The sequence below is a fragment of the Neolamprologus brichardi genome, chromosome 3 (assembly GCF_056152115.1).
Source record: "Neolamprologus brichardi isolate AB-2024 chromosome 3, ASM5615211v1, whole genome shotgun sequence".
NCBI classification, from domain to species: Eukaryota; Metazoa; Chordata; class Actinopteri; order Cichliformes; family Cichlidae; genus Neolamprologus; species Neolamprologus brichardi.
In genome coordinates, this window is record NC_142106.1 from 1,179,309 (window position 1) to 1,205,000 (window position 25,692).

Below are 25,692 nucleotides of genomic sequence, written 5' to 3' on the forward strand. Positions count from 1 at the left end.
GTCTTGGACCAACATGTTTCTTTTGATATAAAAGGAGTTTGACTTCAGTCTAAGAACTTCTGTCTGATCTCAGTGTGAACAGGTGAAACTAGGTAGAGTTGGCCCACGTTGTCTCCTTCCTGTCATTAAAGGTCTCTCAGACACTACAATTTACACCTTTTATGACAATAAAGCTTCAGTTAAACAGTCACACTGCATCTGTTAGTGCCAGAGTCTCCGCCCAGACATTAACAGTCCTTCCAAGGAACTCTTTGCCCCTCCCACTTTGCTGATGTAATGTGATGACTCAGGAGTGCTCCTCATCTTAAAGTGGAGCACAAAAGCATAAAAGAGGTCATAGCGTGCAGGGTCACTCATTCGATCACTTCACACTGTGAAAGCAAGGAGACGACAACATGGACGGTCTGCAGGTGAGTGCTGGGCAGGTGACGGTGGCAGGAAACCTGAATGAGTCTGAGAGCAGGAGAAAGCGCACGCAAGGACAAGCAGGATGGTTACAGCTTTAAGAGAGGAGTGCCAGCTCACTGAAGATACAGAGATTCAGAGGAGGAAGGTGAAGGGTTAAAGGAGTCCTGAGATGAAGACTTTTGACTGCAGATTTAAACACGTTTAATGCAGTTCAGACTTCTTTACTCTCTGGAAGTGTAGTCCATGACAGGAGGCGCCTGGGCTGATATGGTCTGTGAGTATTTGTGACTCCTCAGATCAGATCAGCTTGTTCTGGCTCGTTTTTTGCTGGTACGTGCAGAGGGGTGGAGCCTCAATCTCAGGAATCCACATTTGTTGAACTTTGTTTCTGTCTCCTAGCAACAGGGTTTGGACTGATTGTTTACAGATTAAGATTAGGTGAGCACGTGTGCCAGTGTTTCTAAAGAAGGGCAGAACTCTGAAACAGAATCAGAGACTATGGGGTGTTTGAAGTTGGATCGCTGAATCTGGTTTCTGTCCAGGTGTGTTTGTTTGTTACTTTGTTACTTTGATCTTTGTTTCTGTCTCCTAGCAACAGGGTTTCCAGTGGCGAACTGATTGTTTACAGATTAAGATTAGGTGAGCACGTGTGCCAGTGTTTCTAAAGACGGCAGAACTATGAAACAGAATCAGAGACTATGGGGTGTCTGAAAGTTGGATCGCTGAATCTGGTTTCTGTCCAGGTGTGCTTGTTTGTTACTTTGTTACTTTGATCTTTGTTTCTGTCTCCTAGCAACAGGGTTTCCAGTGGCGAACTGATTGTTTACAGATTAAGATTAGGTGAGCACGTGTGCCAGTGTTTCTAAAGACAGGCAGAACTCTGAAACAGAATCAGAGACTATGGGGTGTCTGAAAGTTGGATCGCTGAATCTGGTTTCTGTCCAGGTGTGTTTGTTACCTTACAGGACGGAGCAGATTAGGCAAATAGAAAGGACTTTAGCTTCAGGTATACTCAGGGTATAGCTTCAGTATAGCTCAGGCAGGTGCGCTATAGTTATGCCCTTCTTACCTGACACTTTGTTGCCCAACTGTCTATGTGTCTTATCCCAGGTGAGCATTGCATGTCTGCTGGTGAAGATGACCTTTGTACAAGGGGTTGCAGTGATCTGTCCCCCCTGTGAACCAGGTAAGGAGTCCTAATGTGTGTTCTCCTGCACCTGAAGCTTTGACTCAAACAGATCTACCTGTGCAGGTGTCTCTTAGCTCATGTGTGTCTCTCTCAGGTTTCTTCCTGGTGAAGAACTGCTCCAAGACTGAAGGGATCGGGTGTAAAGACTGTACTGATTGCTCGGGTAAGAACACTTTCAGTAAAACCTATTTGCAATCAGTCAACCAATGAACTGCTTGATTTGTCCTTCTATGTGTCCTCCAGCTTTACATCTGGACACTCTATCGGAGTGCACGCTGTGGACTGATGCTGTGTGCGGGAACCGAACTGTGACCACAGTGACAGTCACCACGGTGACCACTGCTGGACCGCCTGGTAGGCTCGCCTGTTCATCCTTCTTCTTCACACAGCTTGAGAGGAAACCTGAAGTTCTTATCACTGTCCTTTTTCTCGTCCACAGTCTTCCCTGGTGAAATGTGTTTCATCCTAAGTGTGATGTAAGAATAACTCTCTCGTAATTATCCAGTAGCCTCTAATCACTTTTTAATCAATCAATCAATCAACGCTCTGTGATGAGCTGTTCATCTGTTATTGATTCCTTCATCTGATCCTTTTAACCGACTAGTGCTCAGTGTTTTCTCATCCTGTTTGTGTTTTTGTATTAAACGGATGAAGGCTTCTGATTGGCTGTTTTATCTGCATTACAATTGGTTCTTTTTTGAAGGGGTGGGGCTAACTGTGTTTCTATATCTGCAGATCAGTGTCTGTGTTCCTGGTTCTGGTGCTCGCTCTGGTTCTCTCAATGCTATCCCAGCGATACAAACAAAAGAAAGGTAACAATCTCCACAATCTCTGCCCCTCAGGTAACAGGCCCTCTGACCATGTGACTCACCTGCTTGTTTCTTCTGCAGCTTTGTACCTGCCCTGAATGAAAGCAAGTCATTCTGAATGCCTCTCAGCGCCAACGTCTTAGGGACAAGCCACTGTCCATGATGGCCAAAGCAGCAGATCCAGCTCTCAGAAACCAGAAATGTGGAGTCCAGGTCCTGGGCAGGTTTAGAGTCCAGGTCCTGGGTGGATTAAAGTCCAGGTCCAGGCCGGGCTCATGAGTCCAGGTCCTGGGTGGATTAAAGTCCAGGTCCTGGGTGGATTAAAGTCCAGGTCCAGGTCGAGCTCATCATTCCAGGTCCTGAGTGGATCAGAGTCCAGGTCCTGGGTGGGATTAAAGTCCAGGTCCAGGCCGGGCTCATGAGTCCAGGTCCTGGGTGGATTAAAGTCCAGGTCCTGGGTGGATTAAAGTCCAGGTCCAGGTCGAGCTCATCATTCCAGGTCCTGAGTGGATCAGAGTCCAGGTCCTGGGTGGGATTAAAGTCCAGGTCCTGTCCGGGGTCAGAGTCGACGTTTAGACTGGTTTGATCTTTTTTTTCATTCTCATTATATCTCATTATAGATCATAGATCTCATTATACTTCACATCCAGGCCACCCTATAAGAATACAAATGTAGACCAGGTGTAGACAAGGTGTAGCTCAGGTGTAAAGTAAGGTTAGATTCCAGGTGTAAGACAGGTGTAGACTAGTTGTAGCCAGATGTGGCGCAACTGTAGACTAGACGTAGTCCAAGTCCTAGGAAGAATTTAATTTCAGGTGAAGTCTGGGTCCACTTCATTAACACGTAGCCCAGGTGTAGCTCGGGTGTAGAGAAAGTGTAGCTCAGGTGTTGTCCAAGCGTAGCTCAGGTGTAGAGAAAGTGTAGCTCACACATAGACCAGATGTAGCTCAGGTGTAGCTCACACATAGACCAGGTGTAGCTCAGGTGTAGAGAAAGTGTAGCTCAGGTGTTGTCCAAGCGTAGCTCAGGTGTAGAGAAAGTGTAGCTCACACATAGACCAGGTGTAGCTCAGGTGTAGAGAAAGTGTAGCTCACACATAGACCAGATGTAGCTCAGGTGTAGCTCACACATAGACCAGGTGTAGCTCAGGTGTAGAATTCGTGTAGCTCAGGTGTTGTCCAAGTGTAGCTCAGGTGTAGCTCAGGTGTAGAGAAAGTGTAGCTCAGGTGTTGTCCAAGTGTAGCTCAGGTGTTGTCCAAGCGTAGCTCAGGTGTAGCTCAGGAGTAGTTATTTTAGTCCAGCTGTAGGTGAAGATAGTGTAGTGATTGTCCCCTCTGTCAGCCAATCAGGTGTTGGGGCGATTCCTCACCATCTGGTGACATCACTTCCTGTTTAGAATATGAGCTTTTTCTAAATGTTTCCCTCCGCTGGTGGATTTGGGTGCTGTAACAGAGAGTCTGTGATTTGTCACAGCTCACCCAGAACCCCCCCCCCCCCCCCCCCCCCCCCAGCATCCTCCCGATCAGCTGTTTAATTTCCTACATGTCCCATAATGCAACTTTACCTCTGCAGAGGCGCCAAACTGAGAGTAATGTGTGTAAAATCAGTGGAATGACCTTTAACCCTTTCACTGTGAGTGTGAGATGTCTGGATGAGCTGTTTCAATCAGTAGTGATGCTTATTTATTGATTCTGGATCAATAAATCTGATCACCTCTGTAAACTGAGCGTGTTGTAAACCCAAATCTCTTTTAAATGTTGAAGTCATTCCTGTACTTGTGTGCTCCTGTTTATTCAAAAATCTGTTACAGTTTTATATTTGAAACTTTCTTTGCTACTTCAGGTGTGTATTAGATAATCTGCTGTATGAACAGAGTGTGTGTTTGTATCACATAATAAACTCACAAAATGAAAAACTCTCACCATGGATTCATCTGTTTTATTGTAAGCTAGGAGGTTGTAGTGTGACGGTTCAGGCTCACAGAAGAAGATTTACTGTTTCCAGGATTAATTTACCAATAATCATCCCACAGATGTAATATTATCTACAGCTACTCTTAGTACCATTGATGTTAAGTTAGACTCTTTTTCTCCAATCGATCTTTCTGAGTTAACTTCAGTAATTACTTCCTCCAAACCATCAACGTGTCTTTTAGACCCCATTCCTACAAAACTGCTCAAAGAAGTCCTGCCATTGATTAATTCTTCGATCTTATATATGATCAACCTATCTCTAATAATCGGCTATGTACCACAGGCCTTCAAGGTGGCTGCAGTTAAACCTTTACTCAAAAAGCCATCTCTAGACCCAGCAGTCTTAGCTAATTATAGGCCAATCTCCAACCTTCCTTTCATATCAAACATCCTTGAAAGAGTAGTTGTCAAACAGCTAACAGATCATCTGCAGAGGAATGGTTTATTTGAAGAGTTTCAGTCAGGTTTCAGAGTTCATCACAGCACAGAAACAGCTTTAGTGAAGGTTACAAATGATCTTCTTATGGCCTCTGACAGTGGACTCATCTCTGTGCTTGTCCTTCTTGACCTTAGTGCAGCATTCGATACTGTTGACCATAATATCCTGTTAGAGCGATTAGAACATGCTGTAGGTATTACAGGTACTGTGCTGCAGTGGTTTGTATTAGGGATGCAATGATACCAATTTTTTCAAACCAATACGATACCAATACTTGGATCTGAGTACTTGCCGATACAGAGTACAAAAACCGATACTTCTACCACACACACACACACACAAATACAATGAATTGGAAGACAGGTTTTATTATATTCTCTGCCGATAAAAAATAAAATCTTAATAAAAATGACCACAAAAAAATTTCAAGTGAAAAATAAGCACTTCTGTTAAATTATTGCAGAGTCTCCACATTGTAATTTTACAAAATATCACTGAACTATTGTCACTGTCTCGAGCTTTCAGAATAATAAATAAACACTTCTGTTTGGAATCAAATAAATACAAATTAGGTTTGAGAATAAACGTTTAAATTGTTGCAGAGTGTCCATATTGTAAACAAACAAACAAAATAACGAAAGTATTTGGCATTGATGAACTCCTCATCTGCCCGTGGATCATCAGTCCACTGTGCCGTTAAACCAAGGACTGACATCGCGCACACACTGCTTGTCTTTACCTCTTCAGAAAGTTTTGGCACCATTATCTCCCTGATGTGTGGGCGGTTGGGAATTTTATATCGCAGCTCGAGTATGCTGAGAAGACGGTGCAATCCTCTGTTTTCCACGACTGGCATTGGCTGGTCATCCAGAGCGATAAAATGAGTCAGAGCCTCTGTTATTTTAACTGCCCGTGGATTTTCTCTTGACATTTTTCATCGCTTTTCCAAAACCTGAGTTAAAGTTGGCTGTTCCACACTGCTGACATTTTGTTTAGCCTAGCTACAGCAGCCTCCAGTTTCTCTTTTTTATCTGGAGCCGCCAGTCTCTCTCGCCTAACCCTGTGCCTGTTTAGCGCGGGATGTCCCCCTAGTGGCCAATCTAAAAAACTACAACAGAAATGACAAGCCACCCTCTGATTAATGAAATAAGTTGGTATCGGTTCATGGTATCGGTTAACTTTCACAAGTATGAGTACACACACATTTTACAGTATCGGCCCCGATACCCGATACCAGTATCGGTATCGGTGCATCCCTAGTTTGTATCTATCTAATAGACTCCAGTTTGTGCATGTAAATGGAGAGTCCTCTTCACCCACTGAGGTTAATTATGGAGTTCCACAGGGTTCAGTGCTAGGACCAATTCTGTTTACATTATACATGCTTCCCTTAGGCAGCATCATTAGAAGACATAACATACATTTACACTGCTATGCAGATGACACCCAGCTCTATCTGTCCATGAAGCCAGATAACACACACCAATGAGTTAAACTGCAGGAATGTCTTAAAGACATAAAGACCTGGATGGCCGCTAACTTTCTGCTTCTTAATTCTCAGCAACCATCTTTTATGAACTCTCTTAACAAGGTCAAGCAGAAAAATCAAGATGATTGAAGGTTTTTTATGATGAGGTGATCACTTATCAGTTATCATCTCCTCGATTGATCATCTTAAAACTAATAAATCTCCTGATGGTTAGCAAGCTTTCTCTGAAGAGCTAGCTCCATTACTGCTAGATGTTATTTTAGAGAGGATTGAAAAAGGCTCTTTATCTCCTGCACCAACAGAAGACATAATCCCCACACCTAATGTGGTTATTGATAACTGGAGACCTTATTGAATGCAGACGACAACATTTTTGCCTCAACACTGGCTTTTCTGGAGCCGATCATTGATGAAACCCAATCTGGTTTCATGAAAAAGTCACTGTAATCAACATTTCTATGCCCTGATGATAGCCTAATCCTTTTCCTGGACTTTTAGAAGGTCTTTATATTTCAAAGCATTGAAAATTTTGGCTCTGGTGACTTCCTCTGTCAAGCTGTTAAAACATTGCATTTTACAGGCTCCATAAGATTAAGACGTTGAACATCCCCATGATTCTAGCTGAGTCGGGGGAGGAGATCAAGACTTGTGTTGATCAATTCTTCCACTGCTTTAATAAAGACAATGGATTTAAAACAACATCCACTCCATCCATCCTCTTATCTTCATCAGGGTTGGAGGGGGAGCGATCCCAGGTGTTACAGCAGTGATACATCTGCTGTTGTCAGGCCTGCAGGTATCAGGCTGTTGTTCTCCTTCATCTCATAGTGGACACAAATTATTTTTTGGAGTGGCACAAATAATTTGTGTGGCATCAGATTTGATGCAGAACAGCTGATTGTTCTGTAAATAGTTTGAAATGTTTATTTTAAAAACGCCTTGGCTGCATTTTTAGGTAAACAGCTGCAAAAACTTTGTTTATCAAAACTCAGTTACTTTTTTGAAGAAGTAACTATATAATTAATTGCCCAACATTGGTCATTATTTACTGTATTTGCAGACAGAGTTACAGAATCTCTCCCAGACCACAGACTCATAATACAAGTCAGAGCTTTATAAAATATATATATATTTCTTTACTTCCAATAGTGTTAACATGCTGCAGGTCATGAACAAGATTGTTTTTATTTTCATTGTAAGTGGGCTAAAGCAGTTAATTTAAAGTAGTCTAACATAAATGCTGTAATTTGATTACTTTAATAAACATGTAACTTGGATGATTCGGTGCTGGTGTGACCACAGTGCACACGTCTGCTGTTGCTCACAGTGGTCCAAGTGATTACAGCTTGGTGCTGATTCTTTGTCGTTGACAGGTTGAACACAGTAAACATATAAATGAATAAACAATAAACATCATAAACAACAGCATGCACGTGGTGTGTGTGCGGGTGTCTGCCTCTCACAACCACAGTGATTCTCCTGTGGTTTCAAATCGCGTGTGATCCTGTAACATCGGGGATCCAAACACTAACTAACTGATACGATCACCATAGAAACGTGAAATCACTTTGTTCACGTGACTGTTGTAGTCGTCACACTGTCCAGTTTCAGTTTACTGAGCGATTAATACCTGTAAACATCTGTAACCACCAACAACTCTCAATAAAGATTAATAACGAAACAAAGCAGCAGCAGGGGGCGTTGTCGTGGCAACCAAACAAACAGCGTTACCGTGGTAACAGCAACGTCACTCGGAGAGTTTCTGCTGACGTGCGCGGAGGTGAGAGGTCACGTGTCTGACTCACCTGGATGAACCTCATTGATCGCTGACGTCAGACCTGTGACTTATTATTAGGACGTTTAATGATTTAAACAAACTTTATTTAAAGTTTTTGAGCGTCCCCCTGGCGTGCACGCGCCTCAGCACATGCTCGTTCTCGCCTCGTGTCGTCACGTGCTGCGATTGGCTAAAAGGACACCACCCAGTGTACAGCACGCATGCGCAGTGCAGCAGGGTTGGAGCGGAGTTTTGAGTTCAGTGGCGCTTACTTCTCGCGGCAGCAGCACGCGTACGGCTGACACGCGCACACCTCCACAGACACCGGGAGCACGCACAGCTGCAGAGCCGGCCGAGGAGCTCCACAGTCGGCATGAGGATCGAGTTCGCCCCGCTGAACGTCCCGCTGCGGAGGAGGCTGCAGACCGCCGCCGTCGTGCAGTGGGTCTTCTCCTTCCTGGCGCTGGGTACAGTCACGTGACCTGCCGAGACACGCACACACGTAGAGACACAGTGATTGATCAGTGTGATCAGGGTCGTTGATTAGTGTAATCAGTCACTGATCAGTACAGCGTGCAGTAGTATTGATCTGCAGTCTCAGTGAGTCCTCAGCAGCTTCAGCCTGTAGGCGGACCCTGCTGTGCTCCGCAGGTGTTTGCGTTTGGCTTCACTGTCCAATCAGAGGCACGTCACAGGAAAACTGAAGGATTTCACCAGGTGTTAAAAAGGATCCTCCCACTTCTACCTGTTCGTTTTATTGATGTTTTAATGTGTTTGAGTTTATCTGATGTTACACACTCATTTTTACTTTCACCTGGTAAAAGGTTTAAAGAGGCGGAGCTTAGACACACACACCTGTCAGGTGTAGATCAGCCCGGTCACTCAGAGAGCACCTGAACGCCTCACCTGTCTGTCTCACCTGTCTCCCAGCTCAGTGCTGTCTGGCGGCCTTCATCCTCCTCGCCCTCTCTGATTGGTGGATGGTGGCTCTGCTCTATGCTGGCTGGCTGTGGCTGGACTGGGACACACCCACCAATGGGGGTCGAAGGTCACAGTGGATGAGGAGGTGGAGTGTGTGGGAGCACTTCAGAGACTACTTCCCGCTGACGGTGAGCGATCCCTGAATATTGATCATTCATCAATGATCAGTGATCGATCAGTGATTGATCAATGATCACTGATCACCGATCAGTGATCATTGATCAATCACTGATCGGTGATCGATCACTGCTGGTTTGTCTGCAGCTGCTGAAGACGGTCGACCTGGACCCGAAGAAGAACTACATCTTTGGATTCCACCCACATGGTAACAAACACACCTGTACACCTGCCCTTTTTAGTCCCGCCCCCTGACGTCTGTCTCCGTGCATGTACCCGTCCTCAGGCGTGCTGGTGGCGGGGGCGTTTGGGAACTTCTGCACGGAGGCGACGGGTTTCTCTCGCCTGTTTCCTGGACTCACGCCTCACCTGCTGATGCTGCCGTTCTGGTTCCGAGTGCCGTTCTTCAGGGACTACATCATGTGTGGAGGTAAGGACCTGTGAGGTCAGCTGGTCATGTGACAGCGATCTGTGTGCTGATTGGAGGACAGGCATGCTCTGATAATCACGCTCCTTTGACTCTTTGTCGCTGTGACCTCCTCCAGTTGTTGTAATCCAGCTGTGCTTTCATCACAGCGTCTCCGTCGGGCTTCAGTTGCTCCATCAGCCCTTTGGACTCTGGGCTGCAGGTCAGCAGGGAGGAGGCTGACACAGGCTCTCTGATTGGCTGTCTGACCACACGCAGGGTCACATGGGTCGATGTGTCCCAGCTATCGACTCTGGCTCAGCTCCCGTTGCCTCCTCGGTGCGTGCACCTCTGTCACCTTGGGTCTGACTCACCTGAGGGAGGAAGCGGGGTCATGTGACACCTGGTGGTCGAATGAGGAACTGCAGGGCGGAGGTTTAGAACATCGTTGTGAGGGTGTGACGAGTGCAGTGTTGATGGAGCGATGGGTGGAGCTGGTGTTGGTGCTGATTCCACTCACAGACTGTGTCAGGGTCTCACCTGTGTCAACTCTGACCTCATTTCCTGTTTGTGCTGATGTGTGTAGATGATGAACATCTGGATCTGTGGAAGTGTTACAGATGGGCTTCAGTGGCTATTGTAAGGTCTGTGTTTATCAGTGACACCTGGTGGTCGAATGAGGAACTGCAGGGTGGAGGTTTAGAACGTCGTCGTTGTGACGAGTGCGTGGAACGCCAGATTCTTGAGCTGCCGGTCAAATGTGGGATTGTTGACAGTATTAAAGTGACCATCAGTTTGACTGCACAGTAATAAGGTTGTTGGGGTCGTGACCAGCGTGACTGATAATAATGTGCCTCCCATTCAGTCAATATTTGTATCTCTAAGTAAACAGTTTCTGTTGTTTGTTGAAGGATGTGTCTGGTTGTACTTTTTTCTTCTTGTAAGAAACAAATATCTGCCTTTAGTCTGACAGGGCAGGTGATGGTTTTGGTCCTTTTCAGCCTACGCCCGTACCAGCTGAGGTCAGTGTTAGCGATGACGGGCCGATGGGGACTCCAGGCCTCGAGGGCCGGGGTCCTGCAGGTTTTAGATGTGTCCTTGATCCAACACAGCTAGGGCTGCTCGATTATTACGATTATTTTCACTGAGATCTCGATTATTTGACGATATTTAACAATAACAATGTGTTGAATAATGACTTTAAAGATTGTCAAAAAATAATATAAAATAGTGCAAATACTGATAACAGTGCAAATGTTTGCAATGTAAAAAAAAAAGAAAAATGTAAACATCTGTGTTTAGTGAACTTTGCAGTGTTGCTCTGTGGTGCAGCTACGACACTGTAGCAAAGTTTACACACTGTGTCTACTTGATCCACGTCTGACTCATGAACCCATAATGTTTCCACACCACTCAAGTTTTTTTACCTCTGTTCAACCAACAGCCGTCACTCTCCTCTCCAAATAACTTCTGCTGAGCTTTCCGAGCTTCCCTCGGGTCCTCTTAATCAGCGGTCCCCAACCCCCGGGCCTCGGACCGGTACCGGTCCGTGAGTCGTTTGGTACCGGGCCGCGAGAGTTGAGGCTCAGGTGTGAAATGTATAGTTTTCAGGGTTTTTATCGGTTTTCAGCGTTATTTTGTTATCGTTTTTATCGTTAACTCGGTTTTCCTGGGTCTTTTCACGTGTGTTATGAATAAATCTTCTTTTTTTCGGTACCGGTACTAGTTTTATTTTGTTGTATTTATCCGCGACACCTTAAAGGCCGGTCCGTGAAAATATTGTCGGGCATAAACCGGTCCGTGGCGCAAAAAAGGTTGGAGACCGCTGCTCTTAATTGTTGTGACGCGTGTTCGAAACGCAGAGAGGTGCGCTCGATTTGCCACACGGAGCAGCGCGAGAGTAAAGCACGAGGGAGGGGCTAATAATCGGCTCAGTCATTTTTAATGATCGTTGAAAGCCCAGATTGTAATCGTGATTAAAATTCAATTAATTGAGCAGCCCTAAACACAGCTGATTTAAAGGCTCAATGACCTCCTCAACACGCACTGAAGTTCTCCAGAGGCCTGGTGATGAACTACTCATGCGATTCAGGTGACCCACCGGCCCTCGAAGCCTGGAGTTCCCCGCCCTGTCCTGGACGATGAAGTTGGTGAAAGTTGATCTGATTTACGTGTCAGGTGGAAGATTTTCGGCTGAGCGCTTTAACGGTGGTGTGGGGGGAGTTGTCTGAGCTTGTTTCATCTGTCTGTAGGTCGCTGGTGTCTGTGGATGAAGTCTTAACGTTTACTCAGCGTCTCTTGTCGGGTTGTTGGTTAAGAGGGAGTCCTCAGAGTGTACAGATGTTGTTAGTGAGGTACCCGTCTATGCCTTGTGGTAACCATGGCGTTACCTAGGTAACAGGTGAGGGGAGGAGTCACTTGTCACCCGTGTCTCCGTCAGGTCTGGTGTCCAGCTCCAAGTCCAGTCTGTCGTACCTGGCGAGCCGTCCCGAAGGAGGGAACGTGGCCGTCGTCGCAGTGGGCGGAGCTCCCGAGGCTTTGGACGCTCGGCCCGGAGCGCTCACCTTACAGGTACGTGTAGAGTCCTGCTGTGACCGCGACTTGCAGCCCCGCCCCATCTGCGGTCATCGCAGTTACATCACTGACGTAGAAAGAGGAAGCTGTGTGGAAACGCACTCTCCCTCAGTGACATCATCGGGTTATTAGTGAAACGTGAGGTCAGAGGTCACAGCCTGGAGTAACCACATTTTAAATGTTAAATTCTGCTTTTCCTCACCGAGCGCCGTCTCCGTCTGTTTTTCAGGTTCAAAACAGGAAGGGCTTCATCAAACTGGCTCTGAAACATGGGTGGGTGGAGCCTGTAAAGAGGGCGGGTCTGAGAGGGGCCGGACTGTCACCTGACTGACTGTGTTTGTCTGTGTGCAGAGCTCAGCTGGTTCCCGTCTTCTCCTTTGGAGAGAACGAGCTGTTTGATCAGATCGAGAACCCGACCGGCTCCCCTCTGAGGAGGCTGCAGGTCAGAGGTCACCCACCACATCACCTTAGAGGCTTCAGAGTTTTGCTAGATAAAGGAACCACAGAGGAACCTTCAGAACCTTCTACAAACAGTTAGCACAGCTATGTGAACTCATGACCTCACTGACCCAGCCTCTCAGCTGATACACTGAATATGAAAGACGTCTATGCATCGCTGCACTTTTACAGCTGCTTGAAATGACTGTGTGGGTATTATGGGATACCAGTGTGTTATCCTGTGCCTACAGAACCGGCTGCAGAGCATCATGGGAATAGCCATGCCTTTGTTTCATGCCCGAGGGGTTTTCCAGTACAGCTTCGGCCTGATACCCTACAGGAAGCCCATACACACCATCGGTACGACCACACAGCTTTAACCCGACCCTGACCCGACCCTGACCTGACCCGACCCTGACCCGACCCAACTCTGACCCAACTCTGACCCGACCCTGACCTGACCCGACCCTGACCCGACCCTGACCCGACCCAACCCTGACCCAACTCTGACCCGACCCTGACCCTGACCCGACCCTAACCCAACCCTAACCCAACCCTGACCCAACCCTAACCCGACCCTGACTCTGTGTTTATCCCATCTTCATTTAATGCTAACCTGATGCTGTTGCACTGTCGTTCCTCTAATATAGACTCAGAGCTAACCTAATGGTAACTCCATCTGTATCCGTGTTGACTCAATGCTAACTTGATGTCGTGCTGTGTTGATTGTGTTGTATGTAGCACGATGGTCTTGGAGGAACACTGTGTCGTTTCACTGTGTACTATATGGTTCTTCTTCTTCTTGTCCTTAGCAGGCGACCAGCGGCGCAACCAGTACGCTGCTGTAGGTGCCGCAGGTTCTCTTGCTTGACCGACGATTACCTTCCACGCTTTTCGATCTAAGGCGATGGTTCTTGCCTGCTCGAGGTCAAGTCGCCTTCAAATCATCCTGGATTTGTTTCATCCATGTCTTCTTTGGTGCATTTCGATGCACCCTCCAATCGGTGGGGCGGGTCAACCAGAGTAGGCCATGGGGGTAGCGGCTCGGGTCCGTTCAACAAATGTGGCCAAACCAACGGAGTCGGCGGCGCTGGATTAGGTCGCCGATCGTCGGTTGGCTGCCGCAGCTGGTGAGGATGGTGTCATTCGAATGACGGTTGCGAAGGGAAACGCCGAGAACGCATCGAAGGCAACGCATTTGGAAAACTTCGAGCTCGCTCAGGTCGTGTTTGAGCATTCTCCACGTCTCTGCGCCGTGAAGTAGAATGGGCAGCATCAGGGTTCGGTAAAGGCGGATCTTTGTCGCCAATGTCGCTGTATGGTTAAAATGACAATCAAGCCACTTCACGTGACTTGCTGACCTTTTTGACACAGTGTTCAGCTAATGCTAAACCACAGCTAACCAAGTGTTCACCACACTGAGCACTAGCCTGGCTTAGTGGAGGGGATTGTGTTGGTCTCCTTAGTCCCTTTGAGTCCATATCAGCTCCCGTTCGTATCTGTCAGTTTGTTAAACACCCTCTACCCTTTGTTATCTCTGGCCCAGTCTCAGCCTGCGTTAGCCCCCGTTGGCTGCTTGTTGGGTTTATCTAGGCACAAAGCTGCTGGGACACAAACTGCACAACCAAACAAGACAAGACGGAGCTCTTTGTCCTTGTTAGCGAGGGAAGTCACCTGTCCTAATTGAGTATGCAATTACAAATACATGTGACGTTCTTAAGCAGGTATACCTGAACAACATCAGTGTCTCTAATCTGTGTGTGGGTGCAGCTATACCAGAGATAGACTTACGACCTTTCAATGAACTTAAACTGTGTCTGAGGTATGCAGGAATGATAAGAACAGGAGGTTGCATGTGTCAGATGAGCGTTTAAAGGTCGGGACAGTCTGGTTTCTAAAGCTATGATGGAAGTTATAACGTCGAGGCTGCTTCCTCTCGTCTCGTGGTACACAAGTGCACACAGAATCTCATCAGACCTAATAAGGACATGATTGTCATCAGCATACAAGTGATTATATATTTCCAACACTGCTGTTAGCCTCATGCTTCTTTCCGTCTCTGCCCTCAGTGGGGAAGCCGATCCCAGTCGTCCAGACTCCGAGTCCCAGCAGCGAGGACATCGAGAGTCTTCACAGAGTTTACCTGCAGAGTCTCGCCGAGCTCTTCGAGCAACACAAACGCACCTACGGCCTCGCTGACGACCAGCACCTCACCTTCATCTGACGGAGCGCGTGAACGTTGTGAACTATGAGCTGCATTTATGTAAACACCTGACCTGTGTGTGACTTGCATGTGATTATGAGTTTGATCTGCTTGCAGCGCCCGTTGACTTAAATTGGAAATTCCAAAGCTGCTATCAGGAAGCACTGATTACAATAGGAAAAGCTCACAGTGCTGGGAGGAGCCATTGTTTAAATAGGAGCTAACACACATGTGGAACCGTTCAGTTCATAAGGAAACGCTTGCAGGAATCATTGCCTGTAATGGTCTTTGCTTTAATGCTGATGGAGCTTTCATGGTACAGCTAAGGGTGTCATAAAGACCACTCTCTTGTGGGTTTATGTGCAATAAATCATGTAATAGGATCACAGGTAAATGGACTGGTTCTTATTTTGGGCTTTCCTGCTTCGAGCACTCCTCGCGATTTACAGAATTCACCCATAGTCATACTCCGATGGATGGATGCGTCAGAGAGCAACGTGAGGTTACTATCTTACTTACTTTGCTGCCACAAACGATTATTTTGATAGTCGACTAATCAGATCATCATCCATTGGACGTAAAACTACAGCTTATTGCACCAGCAGCATCTGCTCTTATATAACTATCATTAGCTTACAGCTTTAAGTGTTTAAGGTCTGTGCTAACTAAAAATAAAGACAAGATGATAGTTTATTAAATTTTAATGAAATTTGCAGATTGTTTCGGTGAAGTTTAATAAACTCCTTGCTATCTAAAATATAACAGGACACCGGAGTAAATTCTCGAGCATCTCACACTTCTGATAATCAGCTGTCTGCTTGATGTTTATTCAGCTGTGTAAAAACTATAACTTTAATCTCAGCCAAACCGATTTACTCAGGAACAAATAAAATACTAAAAAAAGCCAAACAATAACATTTTTAAGTTATCTAAGTGACTTATATATCATGTTTAACCTGAGTAGTGAAAGACTGCGGTGGGTTTGAAAACGATTTGCGGGAGTCCGGTGTTCTCACGGCTCTAGTTAGCCTAGCCCCCGGCTAGCTATCGAGCTAGTGGGTAACAGACGTCTCCGAAAACGTCGGAGCGCTTTTGAAAATATGTGGTGTCTTGATAAACTGAGCAGATATTTGAGGTTTACACAGCTACATTCTCGCCTGGAAATATGTTAAACGTTTATTTTGTGACCCAGAAAGAATAATAAGAGTAATATTAAACTAACTAGCTGCCGCCATTGTTGGAAACTGAGCTGGGCTGCGCTATGAATTCTGGGACACAGCTTCTTCTTCTTCGGGGTTTAACGGCAGCTGGCATCCTTGTACATGCAGTGCTGCCATCTTCTGTTTCAGTCCGTTATTACACTCTTAAATCCTACTACTTATTCCTGCGTCTTTTGGGATCTTACAAAGCTTCAAACGACGCGTCGACTATTAAATCAGTCGTCGACGATTTTGATAGTCGACGTAATCATGACTAGTCGACTAATCGTGGCAGCCCTACTGCAGACTGGAGCAGACGAGGGTCGAACCACGAGCCCTCCGGTTAGTATCTAACCTGCTCTAACCTGAGCTCCAGCCAGAGGTGTGACATCACAGGGGATGGTGCAGTGTGAGTCAGAGCTGTTTGCTGCTAAGCAGAGACCCTGGAAAACTGAGCCTGAAGCTGCAGATGCTGAAACATCGATGTTTCAGCATCTGCAGCTTCAGGCTCAGTTTTGGTCTGGCAGTCACACCTGGAAATAAACTGAAGCTTCGTCTTTGAATTGTTTCCCTTGTTTAAAGTGTTTGGCGTGGACGAGCTGAGCGTGGGAGGGTTTTCATGAGCTGTGACTGATGCTGAGCGTCTGTCAGCAGCAGGTTACGTTGAGAGGGGACGCTCACGGGGATCTTATGACCTGTGGATTTCCCCCAGAGAGCCGAGGTTACCGGAGACATAAAGAAACACACTTCACGATTCACATTGATCTTAATTCGAATGATGCAATACTCAATAAATTCTAATCGGTAATTGGATTCCACGAAAGCAAGTTAACAGGAAGCAGAGACTGTTCATCGGCTGCTGAGAGCAGAGCTATCACAGGTTTCATCCCTCCGGACAGAAATTCACTGAAGCAGCAGCAAAGAAAGAAAACGACGCGTCACGTCTGAAGAACATCATCATCATCATGAGTTCTTCATCTACAGCTTTCAGTACCGTTACCAATAATCAGCTGTGTACTGCAGGCCTTCAAGCTGCCAGTCGTTAAGCCGTGACGTTAACATCTGTAGACCCAGCAGTCCTAGCTAAGTATCTCCAACCTTCCTGTTTGATCGACTGCAGTTATCTGCTATAAAAAGCCAGGAAAGTCTGCTTGGTCTGTTTTATCCTCAGTTTGACACAAACATCTGCTCACAGGGCAGCTTTGATGCACAAGCTTCAGATTCGACAATGATCTGAACTCTAATATTTGCATGATTTATATTATTATTCATTATAATATTTCTGAGCTGAGCCGGTTAGAGGTCAGTGCTGACACGCAGGCGCAGTAACCGCTTGTTTTCACGTTTAAACACACACGTGTATACACTTTGAACCAAACTTTATTGACAACATGTTTACGGTAAAGACCCCTCCTCTGTCCCCACTGCGCAGGCGCTAACCCTGTCGGAGTCTGTCGTGCACGCGCACGTCGGTGCTCGGACCGTGACCTGGCTGCGCGTTCACGCGCTGGTACAGAGACGCGCACGCTGTTAGGATGGAGAGGAAGAGGAGGAGCGTGAAGTGACGGAGCGCAGGGTGTTTGTTTACAGAAGAAGAGGAGGAAGAGGAGGAAGAGGAAGCTGCAGCTCAGAAGAGTGTCGCTCCTGAAACAGCACGAGGAGAGGAGGAGGAGGAGGAAGAGTCCCCAACTTCTGACTCCGTTAACTTCCTGCACGCTCCACGGTCGGGCCGTGCTACCGCGCATGCGCCCTGAAGTTTTCACCCCGTCGGAACACAATGGACCGATTGTGACGTCACCGGTTGCTTATCCGGATCTGAAGCAGTGACGGCGGCGGGAGCGCGCCTCGGCTCAGCGCGTGACCGTGAGTGTTTACTGAGAACTTTATGTAACTTTTAAATCCAAACATGTTTACAAATAAACACGTTTGACAGAAACACAAAGAGGAGCAACAAACGTCAGCTCTGAGGGTCCAGAACATGTGGCTGCAGGCGTGGTGATACACACAGGTCCATCGCTGACCTTCACTGACCTGTGGCTCAGGTGCTGCAGGACGCCTTTAGACACGCTGTGGTTCCCACAGAACAACTCAACAACGCTCGGGTTCAGAGCCAGGAGGCCGTTCCTCCTGATCACACCCTCCAGGTCTCGCTGTCGTTGTCCATATGAGCGCTGACGTCTCCCAGCAGGACAACAGAGTCCCCGGGTGGGGAAGCCTCCAGCACCCCACCCGGGGACTCGAGGAAAGCTCAGAACCGCTGATCCGCAAATAAGTGCAGACGACACTCACACTTAGGCTGCTTCCCACCAGGGAGGTGACGTTCCACGTCCCAGTTACTAGTCTTGGTAGCCGGGTTCGGTCCTCCAGGGCTGCACCGACCCCTACGATGCCTCCTGCGGGTGGTGGGCCTCTTTTTACCTTTTTTGGCTGTGCCCGGCCCTAATGGACTAAGGCCCGACCACCAGACTCTCGGGCAGCCTCGCGGGTCTGGCTCCAGGTCGGGGCCGGTAACTTGATCCCAGGCAGGGTGAACATCACCATTAAAGCTGTTTTTTAAGTTCTCGTCCCTGCAGAACCGTCTGCACCATCAGATACTCGTATACTGAGATCTCCAGCATCATCTGAAGTACAATCAGATTCTGACAACGACACAAAATCAGAATTAAACTGCTCAGCAGAAACAAACATGGCTTTACGTTACGAAGTAAAAATGTAAGTGAAACACAGGAAGTGCAATCAAAATAAAACAGGTGGGAGCTGGGCTTACTGTTTATTACACACAACTAAAAACAAATAAAACTTTGTTTACAAAAGCTGTAATTTATGTTTTAATACAGTTTTATTAAAGCTCAATAAAGTTTTGTTGAAGCGGTGTTTCAGGTCAGTTAGCTGATATCAAAGTGACCAAAAGTCTGTGGACACACCTTCATGTTCAGAAACCAACATCATCATTATCATGTGGTCCAATCACAGCACAGCTCTGAGAACTCACCTGACCCGGAGAGTGAAGGGTTAAACCCTGCAGAACCTAAAAACACACACACACACACACACAGTCGTGTTGTGCAACAGTCTGAAGCAACACAGCTGAGCAGGGTGGAGTGAACAGGAAGTAGAGAAGAAGCAGAGTCTGCAGGGCGGTGCACTCTTCTGGACAGACAGACTGCACGAGGGGTGAGACGCGTTACTGCTTTAACTCGGACCGCTGCCTCCACACACTGTGTTGGTTTTTGTGCTCTATGGGGACCTGGGTGTGAACATGCTTCTCTGAGGACTTCGAGTGTATCGTGTGTGTTGGTTTCTGTGCTCTATGGGGACCTGGGTGTGAACATGCTTCTCTGAGGACTTCGAGTGTATCGTGTGTGTTAGTTTTTGTGCTTTATGTGGACGTACCAGAGGTCTGTGCATCTGACGACTTAGTCGACTACCTGTGCTTATTGTGAGGCTACGTCCCCATGATGCGCATCAACACACGTGCACATGCTCAGTGTGTCCTGTGTGGACATAAACAGCAGTTAACTCAGGAGGCGTACCTGTCAGGTGTCCTCACACTGGACTGTGGTGCTGAACTTTGACCCCTAAGCTCCTCCTCTGTAGATCAGAAATCCATCTTAATTGTGTTTCATTTTTTAAGCTTGTGTCTGAAATGTCCCCATAAACCACATTAACTGGTGCACTCTGTGCTGTGTGTCAGTGTGTGTGTGAGGATGAGTGGTGGTAAAAAGAGGAGTGGCTTTCAGATCACCAGCGTGACTTCAGAGGTGAACCAGAGTCCAGCAGACCAATTGTCTCCTAGCGCTGTCCTGCCCATCATCCAATCAGAGGTCTCTCTGCAGCCCCCCCTCTGCAGCCCTCAGGGAAGCTCCTCCCAGCCAACCACGCCCTCTCTGAAGAGGAAGTACATCTCCCTTGATGGCGGGCACGGGGCGGGGTCTTCCTCCAGGTTCAGGGTGGTGAGACTAGTGAGCGGAGCCGGCGGCGGCGGCCGGGGTGAATCGTATCGTCGCGGGCGATGGATGTGCACAGAGTTCACGGAGCGGCAGGAAGGCCCGGGGTTCAGGCGGGTGATGGACAGCATGAGACACGCCCACTCCTTGGAGTCCCTGGAGATGATTGGCCGGGAAAGCGAGAGGGGTGGAGTCCACTCTCAGGACAACACCCATATGCTGGCTCAGCACGTGCTGCACAGCGGCCCGCCTTCACCCACGCACCAGACGCCAGCTAATGTCCGGCTGCTCGACCACAAGGAGTCACGCCTTGTGGTCGAGCAGGGCTTAGGCTCCACCCCTCCACCACCTTCACCCCGCCCACGCTTCACCCCAACTCCTCTGCGGCTGGATGTGGACGCCTCAGGACGGGTAAACACACACACAGACACTCGTTTTCGTGTCTTAGTGAGGACATCAATCTGACATAATATTTTTGCTAGCCTTTTACCCTAACCCTAATCTGGACTAACCCGGACTAGCCCAGACCTAATCTGGAATAACTCGGACTAGCCCAGACCTAATCTGGACTAACCCGGGCCTAATCTAGACTAACCCGGACTAGCCCAGACCTAATCTGGACTAACCCGGACTAGCCCAGACCTAATCTGGTCTGGGCTAATCTGGACTAACCCGGACTAGCCCAGACCTAATCTGGACTAACCCGGGCCTTATCTGGACTAACCCGGACTAGCCCAGACCTAATCTGGACTAACCCAGGCCTAATCTGGACTAACCCGGACTAGCCCAGACCTAATCTGTACTAACCCGGGCCTTATCTGGACTAACCCGGACTACCCAGACCTAATCTGGACTAACCCGGGCCCTATCTGGACTAACCCGGACTAGCCCAGACCTAATCTGGACTAACCCGGACTAGCCCAGACCTAATCTGGACTTTGCGACGTAGCTGAGTTAGCAGCACCTGTTCTGCTCTGCAGTTCCACCCCTGACACACTAGGGGGCAGTGCAGCAGCTAACAGAGGCGGGGCTAGGGTGTCTGGTGCTTATGATGTCACAGCGGGGCTTCCAGCTGCAGCTGATGGAGCTGATTGTTGATCAGGTCATTGGAATAATAAAAACATGTACGTGCAGCAGTGACATCAGAGCAACATGTGACATCATCGTGACATCAGACACTGAGGAAACCCGCCGGGATATAAAATGAATCTTTAGTTAGAACATTGTTGTTTTTACGACAGTCGCTCACACCTGTGTGTCTCACCTGTCAGTCTGTCCTCAGGCTGTCTCACTCTCAGCCTGGCTCCCCCCCTGCTGGACTGTACCAACCCCCTCTGACCCCCGTTCAGACGCCGTCAGGCTTCAGCCTGGACCGCACCATGTTCGACCTGCCGGGGGACGCCAGGTGAGTGTGTTTAACAGGTGTTTGTGATGCCACTGCTCAGTGGGAGGAGACAGGATGCTTCTCAGAGGTCAGCTGATCAGTTTTCAGTGTTTGTTTGTGATTGATCAGGTTGATTGATTGACTGATGAACCCGGACTTTCACAATAAAAGTCCATCCTGTTTGAACTCCGTGCGTTTAGTTTGAGGTCTGAAACGCTCCATCATAAAGTCTGTGGGTGCTTTCCGTTTTCGTGAGGTTACTCGCTGACAGACGTGACCTGTGATCTGTGTGGAGGCCACAGCTGTCCCAAACCCTAAAGGAAGGAGCCTCAGTGCTTCCTTTATTGCTTCCTTTAGCGGAGGAGACACTGGAGCATCCTTTATGAGAGGGGAGGAGGGAACGCCAAATGGTAAACGGGCTGGTTTGTATATTGAGCTGCAGAAACGCACAGACCAGCTGGATGCGATCTTAGCTTGGTCATTCTCCACCACCATAGGGGGCGTGTCCCATTTTGACCTTCCAGATAGTGCCGGTGGTTGTGGCCTGCTGCTGCTGCTGCTGCTGCTGCTGCGTTTTTAACTCTGCTGAGCAGTTTTCAACAGTTTTTGTTCCAACACTAATGGACCAAAGCACCTGGAAACCAACCTCAGAAGTGTCAGCGATCAATATCAGTGATCAGGAATTAATTACTGATCAATACCAGTGAGTGATTACTGATTAGTTCCAGTAATGAGCAGGCAGTTGGTTGTTTCCATGGTCCCTCCGTCTGAATCAATGGGCCTCTGTCTGCGAGTGGGCGGGAGAAGAATGCTGCTGCTGCCTTGCCGTTGGCTGAGACCGTGAGTGGGCAGGAGCTGGCAGGCAGCAGCCAATCAGAGAGCAGAGATGTGTGGGAGTGACAGAGAACATGAAGATCTGAAGTCTGGACGCACCTTAGTCTGAAGACAACATCTGGATACAGCTGCTGACAGTCACACACCTGTGAGCTCACAAGGAGGCAGCCAATCAGGGGCCACCTGGGAAGGCGGAGTCAGAGGTATTGACGATGGACGGTGAGGAGACAGAACCTTGAGCTGATTGGAGTTTGCTCTGATGGTGTGCTGTGATTAGTTGGTGCTCTGTGGTGAAGTTCTCACTGGATGTTTCCTGTTGTGCTGTGCTCTGATTGGACTGTAAAATATGTAGCTGAGTTCTGATTGGCTGGTGTTTCTGTGGGCCTCCATCAGCTGAAGATGTTTGTAGGTGAGAAGAAGAGGACCTGTCAAACACGTCCTGAGCGCCGTCTCCCTTCGACTCCGCCCCTTCCTCCCAGGACTCTGCAGCTTGTTGCTAAGCAACTGGAGCCTCCAGTTGTCTTACGGGATCATACAAAGGTCAAAGGTCGTGGCTCAGCTGTCAGGGAGTCCTGGCCGAGTACCAGGACATCGATCCAAGAACTCAAACCACGGGTGAGTCAGAGGTCCCTGACCCCTCCCTCCAGAGCTCAGCCTGTCACAGAGGCCCGCCACCGATCCACCAATCAACCACAGCCATCCCAGCGACCCCAGAATCCTCTGCGTCACACTGCCCCGCATCCTCATTGGTCAGTTCCTGCCAGGGCGTCACCCACCGGGCAGGGCTCTGAGGCCACCATGATGGCTCTGCTGCTGTTCTGCAACAGGTAACCACGGTAACCCGGGCGGGGCTCAGATTCACCTGCAAAATAATAAATATGTGATAGTACCTGTCCAGGGCACCGTGGTAATGGAGATTTATCATTACAGTGGGTTAGTTCATGGTTAGATAAAGTAATAACAGGTGAGAAGAACATCTGTGCAGCTGTGGATAAAGGTGCTGATAACGGTCATTCACCTGTCTCAAAGTCACCTATCAGAGAGTCACCTGCCTTTCTCACCTGCCTGTCTATCACCTGTCTGTCTATCACCTGCTTGTCTCTCACCTGTCTGTCTCTTACCTGTCTGTCTCACCTGCCTTTCTCACCTGTCTGTCTCACCTGTCTGTCTCACCTGCCTTTCTCACCTGTCTGTCTCACCTGTCTGTCTCACCTGCCTTTCTCACCTGTCTGTCTCACCTGTCTGTCTCACCTGCCTTTCTCACCTGTCTGTCTCACCTGTCTGTCTCACCTGCCTTTCTCACCTGCCTGTCTATCACCTGTCTGTCTATCACCTGCTTGTCTCTCACCTGTCTGTCTCTTACCTGTGTGTCTCACCTGCCTTTCTCACCTGTCTGTCTCACCTGTCTGTCTCACCTGCCTTTCTCACATGTCTGTCTCACCTGTCTGTCTCACCTGCCTTTCTCACCTGTCTGTCTCACCTGCCTGTCTCACTTGCCTGTCTATCACCTGTCTGACTCACCTGCTTGTCTCTCACCTGTCTGTCTCTTACCTGCCTTTCTCACCTGTCTGTCTCACCTGCTTGTCTCTCACCTGTCTGTCTCACCTGCCTTTCTCACCTGTCTGTCTCACCTGCCTGTCTCACTTGCCTGTCTATCACCTGTCTGTCTCACTTGCCTGTCTATCACCTGTCTGTCTCACCTGCCTGTCTCTCACCTGCCTGTCTGTCTCACATGCTTGTCTCTCACCTGTCTGTCTCTCACCTGTTTGTCTCAGCTGCCCTTCTCTCACCTGCCTGTCTGTCTCACCTGCCTGTCTATCACCTGTCTGTCTCACTTGCCTGTCTATCACCTGTCTGTCTCACTTGCCTGTCTATCACCTGCCTTTCTGTCTCACATGCTTGTCTATCACCTGTCTGTCTCACCTGCCTTTCTGTCTCACATGCTTGTCTATCACCTGTCTGTCTCACCTGCCTTTCTGTCTCTCACCTGCCTGTCTCTCACCTGTCTGTCTCACCTGCCTGTCTCACTTGCCTGTCTATCACCTATCTGTCTCACATGCTTGTCTATCACCTGTCTGTCTCACATGCTTGTCTCTCACCTGTCTGTCTCACCTGCCTGTCTGTCTCACATGCTTGTCTATCACCTGTCTGTCTCACCTTCCTATCTGTCTCACATGCTTGTCTATCACCTGTCTGTCTCACCTGCCTGTCTCTCACCTGTCTGTCTCACATGCCTGTCTCACCTGTCTGTCTCACATGCCTGTCTCTCACCTGTCTCTCACCTGTCTGTCTCACCTGCCTGTCTCACTTGCCTGTCTATCACCTGTCTATCTAACCTGTCTGTCTCACCTGTCTGTCTCTCACCTGTCTCTCCTGTCTGTCTCACCTGCCGGTCTCTCACCTGTCTGTCTCACCTGTCTGTCTCACATGCCTGTCTCTCACCTGTCTGTCTCACCTGCCGGTCTCTCACCTGTCTGTCTCTCACCTGCCTGTCTCTCACCTGCCGGTCTCTCACCTGCCTGTCTCTCACCTGTCTGTCTCACCTGCCTGTCTCTCGTCTGTCTCTCACCTGCCGGTCTCTCAACTGTATGTCTCACCTGTCTGTCTCACCTGTCTCTCACCTGTCTGTCTCACCTGTCTGTCTCTCACCTACCTGTCTCTCACCTACCTGTCTCTCGCCTGCCTGTCTCTCACCTGTCTGTCTCTCACCTGTCTGTCTCACCTGCTTGTCTCTCACCTGTCTCTCACCTGTCTCTCACCTGTCTGTCTCACCTGCCTATCTCTCACCTGTCTCTCACCTGTCTCTCACCTGTCTGTCTCTCTGTGTCTTGCAGTAGTTCCAGTAACAGTTTGATCGCCATCGACAACAAAATTGAGCAGGCCATGGTGAGTCCTGTTTCTACTTTTCTAGTCTATCAGTCGTCGATCTATAAACCTTTGTATCTGCTGGTGGTAGATTCTGTCATGAAGACATCAAGTTGTTTTTCTAGTTGTATATTTACTCTTTGCAGTGAGAGAAAGTTTGTCTGTGACTCGGTGTAGATATTTCAGTTCTGTATTTATTTGATTTCACCTTGATTCAAACGAGGACAACCTGACTCCTGAGGTTAAGGATCTATTGTGTGAGAGGGTCCTGACTGAGAGACAGTCAGCAGTGGTTAAACACCAGCTGTAAAGGTTTCTGAGCCAACTCTGATGGTGGTCCTCCGTCAGGTCAGTCCTGGCTCAGTTTGTCCTCAATCTGAGGTTGAAGCAGTTTGTATCTGATGCCATTCCAAGTATGCATGTAGAGCTGTGTTCAGATCTGTCCCTGCTGCTGACGACCATCAATGTGACACCGTTCTGTACAAACGTCTCTCAGTGAGGACATTAGACCAGGAGTTCTCCTCTATGCTGATGATGCTGTTAATCACACAATGCCCCCTCTGTAGGACGGGCTTTATGATTGGCTAGTTTATTTATGCACATCATGTATGTGTGTGTGTAGGACCTGGTGAAGAGTCACCTGATGCTGGCGGTGAGGG

The 25,692-nt window shown here is 48.2% G+C and overlaps 3 protein-coding genes across 7 annotated transcripts in view; all 3 read left to right on the top strand.

Moving 5' to 3' along the window:
- The first annotated feature begins 285 nt into the window (after positions 1 to 285).
- On the top strand, positions 286 to 3,097 carry LOC148103091 (uncharacterized). Of its 5 annotated transcripts, XR_015718624.1 has the most exons (8): positions 1,450 to 1,594; positions 1,692 to 1,760; positions 1,841 to 1,951; positions 2,037 to 2,073; positions 2,333 to 2,409; positions 2,488 to 2,643; positions 2,786 to 2,809; positions 2,881 to 3,097. XR_015718624.1 is itself a non-coding variant. In XM_087839063.1 (7 exons), the coding sequence occupies exons 1-7, from the start codon at positions 396 to 398 to the stop codon at positions 2,502 to 2,504; spliced, it is 402 nt and encodes a 133-aa protein (XP_087695189.1). In that variant the 5' UTR covers positions 286 to 395; the 3' UTR covers positions 2,505 to 2,693. The 5 variants fall into 5 exon arrangements, 3 of the variants coding, with proteins under 3 accessions (XP_087695189.1, XP_087695188.1, XP_087695187.1); XM_087839063.1 differs by lacking the exons at positions 2,786 to 2,809; positions 2,881 to 3,097 and adding an exon at positions 286 to 410 and having other exon boundaries at positions 1,519 to 1,594; positions 2,488 to 2,693; XM_087839062.1 differs by lacking the exons at positions 2,786 to 2,809; positions 2,881 to 3,097 and adding an exon at positions 929 to 1,353 and having other exon boundaries at positions 1,519 to 1,594; positions 2,488 to 2,693.
- A 5,151-nt stretch (positions 3,098 to 8,248) lies between these two features.
- mogat3a (monoacylglycerol O-acyltransferase 3a) lies at positions 8,249 to 15,334 on the top strand. Its single transcript, XM_006809582.3, has 9 exons — positions 8,249 to 8,552; positions 9,016 to 9,194; positions 9,331 to 9,391; positions 9,470 to 9,613; positions 12,030 to 12,160; positions 12,393 to 12,436; positions 12,515 to 12,605; positions 12,853 to 12,961; positions 14,671 to 15,334. Exons 1-9 carry the CDS (start codon positions 8,459 to 8,461, stop codon positions 14,823 to 14,825), a joined length of 1,008 nt encoding a protein of 335 aa, XP_006809645.2. The 5' UTR covers positions 8,249 to 8,458; the 3' UTR covers positions 14,826 to 15,334.
- A 2,168-nt stretch (positions 15,335 to 17,502) lies between these two features.
- Positions 17,503 to 25,692, top strand: part of tsc22d4 (TSC22 domain family member 4) — a 9,612-nt gene continuing 1,422 nt past the window's right edge. Inside the window, exons 1-5 of the mRNA XM_087831302.1 lie at positions 17,503 to 17,866; positions 19,698 to 20,361; positions 21,222 to 21,355; positions 25,003 to 25,054; positions 25,656 to 25,692. The exon at positions 25,656 to 25,692 is cut by the window's right edge and continues 1,422 nt beyond it. Coding sequence (XP_087687428.1) covers positions 19,711 to 20,361; positions 21,222 to 21,355; positions 25,003 to 25,054; positions 25,656 to 25,692 — 874 coding nt within the window. The 5' untranslated portion in view covers positions 17,503 to 17,866; positions 19,698 to 19,710. The remainder of the gene's footprint in view (positions 17,867 to 19,697; positions 20,362 to 21,221; positions 21,356 to 25,002; positions 25,055 to 25,655) is intronic.